The 7888-nt window shown below is 41.7% G+C and overlaps 1 protein-coding gene across 1 annotated transcript in view; it reads left to right on the top strand.

Annotated features, from left to right (window-relative positions):
• Positions 1-7174, top strand: part of LOC125037545 — a 12401-nt gene extending 5227 nt beyond the window's left edge. The window contains exons 3-5 of the mRNA XM_047630714.1: positions 2901-3164; positions 3531-3618; positions 3725-7174. Of these exons, the coding sequence (XP_047486670.1) occupies positions 2901-3164; positions 3531-3618; positions 3725-4870 (1498 nt within the window). The 3' untranslated portion in view covers positions 4871-7174. The remainder of the gene's footprint in view (positions 1-2900; positions 3165-3530; positions 3619-3724) is intronic.
• Positions 7175-7888: the final 714 nt, after the last annotated feature.

Here is a 7888-nt window from a genome sequence, read left to right as displayed (position 1 = left end):
AAAATATTAAAAAGAAGCGTTGTTTATATATTTATTAAAATATTTGAAAGGAGACCAATACAGAAAATAAAAATATTTAAATTATACTCAGCGATCATATACACAGACAGACAGACATTAATAATGAATACACAGAATGAACATTCAAGTCTGTAAAATAATGGTCATACCTTATTTATGTTAATACATATGAAAATAGATTCATTGCCAGATTTTCTTCGAAAGTAAAAATCGTGATTTTCGTGTGAGCTAAAGGAGGAGAATATTGTGTGATTATACTATGAGGATATTCAGATAAATCCGAATTCAGTATTAAAAGATATCAGCTGCTGGTATACTACGATATTACAACAGCAGTAATAAAACTCCTCAGTGGAAAGGGAAAATATGCTCTACATATACAGTAATTAAGTGATTTTAGAGTATTGGCTACGCAAATATAGGATATATATCATTATATTTACTCTCTCTCTCTCTCTCTCTCTCTCTCTCTCTCTCACAAACAAACAGGGGCGTCACTTAAAAAACTCTTAAAAAAGCCTCTTTTTGCAGGGCAAAATCTAGTTCTGCAGGGCAAATTTTCTCTTACGGAATCTGCCTCAATAGCCGATAAGTATTCAAGATATATAAATAACTATATGAAACTAATTGTTGATGAAATTAATTTTTGAACCCTGTTCTATTCGTTATAGATTTCTTGTAAGAAGTTTCTAGTTAAGTTTTTACGTTTTTTGTTGTTCTGTTCATTTATCATTTGTAAATACTGGTTGATGGTCCATTCCGGGCTACTTATAAAGAGCTAGTGAGCATTTTCTTTTTCGTGATTTGCAGGGCAAAAATTATTTTTTCAGGGCAAATTTACCCGTCACCCCCCCCCCCCCCCCAACTCATAACATGAAGTGACGCCCCTGCAAACAAACACACACACACACACACACACACTCTCTCTCTCTCTCTCTCTCTCACACACACACACACACACACACTTCTCTCTCTCTCTCTCTCTTTCTCTGTAACGAGGCCGAATAGCGGTAGAGTGCAGACATGGCGCGTTTGGCATTAATCTTGGGTAGGGTGAATGTGTCACAGACTTCTCGATCATTTGCAGCAGTTTATTATAGAGAGAGTATGGTACAACTGACGGACAGAGGTTCGGTCCGGTCAGCGTGCTGTAGGCTGTCTAAATGTCGCTCGCAGGCGACCCTCTTTTGTACAGATTGAACAAGGAAATTCACAAGGGTTGCGATGTACTAGGCCGAGTGAAGGAAAGGATGTGATCGTGTAAACGGAGAGCTTTACGATTATTATTCCTACGGTGTGTTTTAATGCTTCCTTTTTAAGCTTTCACCGGAGGCTATTATTTTTAACTTATTTCTGAACCTCTTGTACCTTGACAATATCTTAATTAAGTCCTTTATTTCTCTTAAATCCTTAGTTCAATTAGATATCTAATTAACACACGGTAGCGAGCGTTATGCAGGGCACTGATTTTTGAAAAACTCTCATGAGGCATAAAAACAAGTATGTATATTACGTATAATACTAAACAAACACTTCTTTACTGGCAAGAATATAATTTATTACTTCCACATATACACTTATATAATCCTGCCCAAAAATATACCGAAAGCCAATACTTATCTCTGGTTTTCCACAAATGTCGATCACAACACGGCAGCTCTCAAGGCTGGTCCCGGCCTCCCTGTCAAAAGGGGTTGCTATGCTCCTTGAATGTCTTGGCGGGCTCAAGACATTCAAATTGTTGTGTACTAATTTAAGGTCTCGTTCGGTAGTTTAGCGTAAACACAAGTGGGCTAATCCCTCTGTTTAGATATCTCTTCTTTTATTTATTCAATAAAAAATGGTAGCTTTTATTTATAGTGTATTTTAATCAAAACGTCCGTCAGATCTGCTACACGACGTCACGAGGCGGAAGGCGGAAGGTCGAGCAAAGGTTTGGTATGTAGAGGCTAGGGCTACTGTAGTAAATATATATTTATAAGTTAATAGTGTTATATGTATGGAAATAGTAGAGTAAGGGAAGGAGTCTGCTACGAGTGGTCCCAAGGTGTTATGGGATGTTATGGAAAAACACTTGAGGTTTCCTAGTGAGCCTCCCCGTGAGAGATTTGGTGTGTTCAGATGTGAAATGGGTCTTACACTCTCTCATAACACACACACGCTCTCTCTCTCTCTATTTCACACACACGTATGTATGTATGCGTGTAGAATGACACTGATTTGCGCAAGAAAATTCTTACTTAACTTTTAGGGAACATCCATAACCAGTTACGACAATTTATCTCGAAAATTCCGGTAATTTTTTTTTTTTTAATAAGCGGACGGAAACCCACTCCATATAATTTATCATCATTCAGATTAACGATTTAAAAGACTTATTTCATTGATAGGCTGTTCCCTCGATGTCACAATGGCAGATAACAGAGAGGGAGAGAGGTACATTAAATAAAGAGAACGAGATATTTTTCTCTATATTTTTATGTGATATAAAGATAATATTGAGAAACTGGTAGTCATCCATCACGTAGAATAAGTGCTTGATCTCTCTCTCTCTCTCTCTCTCTCTCTCTCTCTCTCTCTCTCTCTCTCTCTCTCTCTATCTATCTCTCTCTCTCTATGTACATATGTGTGTGTGTGTGTGTGTGTGTGTGTGTGCGTACGTGCGTGCGTGCGTGCGTGTGTGTGTGTGTGTGTGTGTGTGTGTGCGTGTGTGTATGTGTGTGTGTGTGATGTTTCAGGGTTAAAGCAGGAAACGTATAGCCTCAAATATAAAATTCTCCAGAAATAGAGCAGTCAGTGTCATGCAGGTACGGAGCCAACGCGGATCAGTCCCATCCACACCGGGCATTCCACCAAACAAAATGAACATGATCTTGCAGCCTGGCGTTAACGAGGACGACGTCGGAACGAAACCCCAAAATCTCGATCAGTCACACATGGGTCGCAAGAAGAGGCGTGGCAGGGGGCGTGGCTAAGGGGAGGAGCGAGAGGATCAAATGGCTCTGGGAAGCGGATGCCAGCGAGGTTACGATCGCCGTTGGACACACCTTCTGCAGCAGGATGACGGGAGGAATCTTCACTCTGAACACGAAGAAGCCCTTGCGTCCTGAACACTTGGAGAAAGCGCTGGTCCACTTGCAGAGGTGAGGCTGGAGAAAATGTCATCAGTCACTCACTTTTCCGGTATTTTTGTTCGTTTTTTCGGTCTCGTTCCTCAATTATGTTAACTATGTTCGTCCTGTAAGTCTTTATTTTTTTTTATCTTTGGTTCGTGGTTCCGTGTTCTGTTAATCCCGTTCATCTTCTCCTGTAGTTTTTTCCTCCTTCTTCTCTATGTTTTTTTGTCTCTCGATTTATACGCCACGCGACATTAAAAGTCACATAAAAGTAAAGAAAAGTATAATCATATCTGGCGTGGAAATGGAATAAAAAGTGACCTGAAAACTTCATCTGTTTATTTTTCTGCCAACTTTGACAATGCATTCATCAATTCATCTTTCAATTTCCAGACAAACCCAAGCACTTCGCGGTGTCATAAAAGAAAAAGACGGAAAATTCTGGATTTGTGAAAGTGACCAAGAGCAGATAAACTTCAAGGTAAACTGCCATTATTTTCTTTCTACACTTCCTACACTTTCCATTACTGATAAACCGTTGCACTCGTCAAAAGTATTAAGAATAAATCAATCCACTGCCACAACAGGTGCTGCAGGAAGGTGACATCCCGGAGGAGGTGTGGCGCTTCACCAACACGCCCGTCGGGTACGCCCAGGCCCCCCTGTGGCGCGCCGCCTTCATCCCTGACGCTGACAACAACATCAGTGTTGCCAGCCCTGCCCACCTGAAGGAGGTTCGGGAGAAGTTCCCTCATCAGAGTTACCTCGTCATGCCCGTCCACCACTCCTTCATCGGTGGCCCAACGATCGTTTTGACTCTCCAGAGGCTTGTGGAGCTCCTCAATGACGTCATCGCAGGCCGCCCCATCGACGACTCGCGGCAGATCGGAGAGCTGGTGCCGTCGACGGAGATCGACGCGGTGAAACACAGGATCCGGGAGGAGTTCGAGAGGGACCCGGCACGTCTGGAGGCCATGAAGGAGGAGCTGCTGGCCTGCGACTCCGAGCCGATCCTACTGAAGGCGTTTCCGAGGCCTGGGGGCGTGCCCTCCTCCGGCCACGTCTTCAGGGACGTTAGCCCGACACTCCTTCAGAAGTTCACTGCCAAGTGCAAGTCCGAGGGCGTGACGTTCAACAGCGGCCTGCAGGCGGCCATCAACACGGCACTGGTGGAGATCGTGACAGAGGCCGGCCTGCAGCAGGACGCCTTCAGCCTCAGCATCAACCTCGCCACCGACGTCCGTCGCTACATGAGGAGGAACCCGCTGGAGGTGCTGGGCCTGCACGTGCGCCCTACTGTGCACCGCGTGGTCACACCCGCACGCGTGCGCGACCACTTCTGGCACTATTGCAGGTCCTTGCACGGGTCCCTGACGGGCCTGATCCGCTCCGGCCTGGCGCTGCAGCAGGAGGTGGTGCGTGAGATGACACAGCCGCCCGTTGACCCGCATCGCTACTTCGCGACGCCCCCGCCAGTGACCAGAGACTACGGCCTCACCAACCTGGGCGACCTTACCACGCTGCTCAGGGGAGAGGGCGAGCACCTTCAAATGACGGACACCCTCATGGCTTCAGCTGTGCACCGCTTCCTATATATGATGCTTCATCAGATCTACACATTTCGCGGTCGCTGTCCTTACTCTGTCAGCTATGACACATCCTACATGAGTCACGACACAGCCACCTTGATTGCAGACAAAGTATTAGCCACAATCGCGGACGTTAGCAAATAATAATTTCTCTCTCTCTCTCTTTTCCATTCACTCTTCTTTTAATCAAAACAGTGTCCAGTTTTTTTTTTTTATGACGTACGGTAAAGTTATAAATAACAACCGTGATTTACATTCTCTATAGTTCATGAATTTATTTTATCATCGAATGCAACCCCTTCATCTTGACTGTGTTCTAGAATTCATTCGTAAACAAAACATACGTTTCAAAAGCAAAAACGTAAAGGTAAGATTGAAGAAAAAGATATGTGCAACTTTGTTTAAAGTGAAATTATTTGCAATTGCTGTGATTATCAGTAAATGGCTAGTATCATGTACCCTCTCTCTTCCTTATCCCTCTCTTCCTTATCAATCCCCCCTCTCTTTCCTCATTCTTGCAAAGTAATGATTTGACAAAGTGTTATCTTCCAGCCTTTGTAAAAGAGCAGTAGTTGGTTCCAGTTATCAGTAGAATCAAGGTACTTCAAGGCACCCTCTTAACTACCACGCTCTAGGAATTTGTTCTTCCCCCCATACCCCTTTGTATCTATGAATAAAATTCCCTCCCAGATTTTAAATTGTAAATGTGTTCTTAGTATTTATATTGAGTATGAATTAGTCACATTATTATTAATCTTCTCATTATTTGACCATGCTCTTATTACGATAATAACAACTATAAGTAGAGAAATTTCTACTTTTCCCAAGGGATTATTCATGTAACTATATCTGGTATCTCACGGTTTTATTGGTTGAACTTGATGACGTCATTTAGCTCCGCCCCTTTTCACTCCTGTCAGTCTGTGCGATATATTATGAGATGTATTTTATTAGTATATTTTCTTTGAAAATAGTTCATTAACGAAAATGGTAAAATTAACGAAGAAACATGATATTTGCAATAAATGATGGGGCAGGGCAGGGTTTGGCTCTGCGATTGCCAACTAGGATTTGCATCAAAACAAGTGGTTCTACCTATTTTATAGGTACCTTAAGTAGAACGAAAAAAAAAAAATATAGTACTTTGAAGTCAAATTCTGCACTGTGAGCTATGCAAGATAAAGAATTAACATCCATAGTGCTTCCTAAGAAGTGTAACGAGTGTGTCACAAGCCTTAGATTTTCCCTTACCATGACCCATCACCATTCAGCTGTCTTACATCAGACACAACACACTCAGTGTTCTCACTCTCGTAAAAAGTTTGAACATGTGACAAGGTGGAAAATGTAGCACCTGCCTCTTCTACCGCTTCTGCTCGTCTGTGAAGCTGTTACCTCCCTCTCATGACTCCACGTATTTCATCTGTAGCACGTATCATTACCACAGAGGCTCACACTATTGATCTGGTTCAACAGAAAATACGCTCACGTCTTTAGTAGAATCTCAAGAAGTAGCTCTAGCCAGCATCTTCACCCTCGTTGATATGCAGGATGACATTGCCCTGCATATCGAGAGGATCAGTGATCTCCCTGTAACGGACACTTCATATAATGCTCTGTGAAGCCTAGCCCTTGCTACCTCCTCGTCTGCACCTGGAGCATCAAATGAAAAAAATTTGAATACTGCTACAGATTATCACTTGGAATGTTCTTAGTAACACAAAGGATTTAGTGCCTATTATGATGAAGACCTATGTGTAGTGCTTTAATCTAGGTGTGATATTGATTCAAGAAATATTCGTTATTCGTTTTTCACTTGAACGAGAGGCCTGGACATATTCACAGGATATTTATCCTATAGAATAATAACTTTTTTGCTCTTCTGGAAAAGATGATAATGATTACATTTTTTTTTTTAATAATTCTGAAATGATATAACAAGCAGTGATCTATATGTCTATTATTGTAGGAATAATACAAATATCCTTCCTGCTCCTACACTCAAAGGCACAACCTATGAGGGATATTTGGGTGCACGAAATTCTTATCTAAGTGACTTCTGTCCTCTAAGTAAATCCTCTACTCCCAACTCATTCGCAAGGATCCTGATGCACTACTCGTTCTTGTAAAGGCAATCTCGAATATACAACTGTATCTAGTGTATCTCACATCAAGGGATGACCTTTCACATTCTTAATTCTCTTTAGACTCTCCTTCCTCACACCCCGCTCTTCAATCCCAGTTCAATTTATTATCACTCTCGGCGTCAATATTCCTCCAAAACACTGGCTTACACACGTCTTAAACACATTCATTTTCCCACTTTTTTGTGTCCCGTGGTCGTAACACATATACAAGCACGCTCACACACACGCACACGCACACGCACACACACACGCACACGCACACGCATACGCACACGCACACGCACAAGCACACGCACACACACACACACACACACACACACACACACGCGCACGCACAAGCACACACACACACACACACACACACACACATATCTACATAAATACAAGCTGTATACACATACATACCTATACACACACACACACATATATAATCTGTCTGATGGTTTTGAGTTATCAGTTTTCGAATAATTTTAAAAGAAAAATAAAGATGAAAACAAAGAAAATCTTGAAACAGTTTCATTGCAATAAAATGTTTCACACAGCGTAAAATGGATTATGCTTTTACTTGTCATCTATAACCGTGTATCTATTATTTTTTATAGGACTGCAATAAAGCTGAAATATTTTGTGATTCCATTTTTTATTTTAGCATTTTATTTCACACACACACATACGCACACACACACACACACACACACACACACACACACACACACACACACACACACACACACACAGACACACAGACACACACACGCTTGTCGCTTTTCTGATAAACAATTAGCATAGCAAATAACAGAACTGAAACTAGCTTTCTTCCACCCATTCATAGAAAGTAAATAAAACTGAAATAAATATGGTTTTATATATAATGAAGTTTCCCCTAAAACCCTTGTGTTTTCTTTGGTGATCATATGTTGAACAAGGCGCTGGTAACCGTAACAGCTGTGTACATTTTATTTTTCATTGAAGTTAACATATTTATATTGATTAGCTTGTTTTGTTCTCATTAATT

Source organism: Penaeus chinensis, chromosome 23, assembly GCF_019202785.1.
Source record: "Penaeus chinensis breed Huanghai No. 1 chromosome 23, ASM1920278v2, whole genome shotgun sequence".
NCBI lineage: Eukaryota > Metazoa > Arthropoda > Malacostraca > Decapoda > Penaeidae > Penaeus > Penaeus chinensis.
The sequence above is the reverse complement of the archived record's forward strand: the minus strand, read 5'-3'. Positions and strand labels throughout refer to the sequence as shown.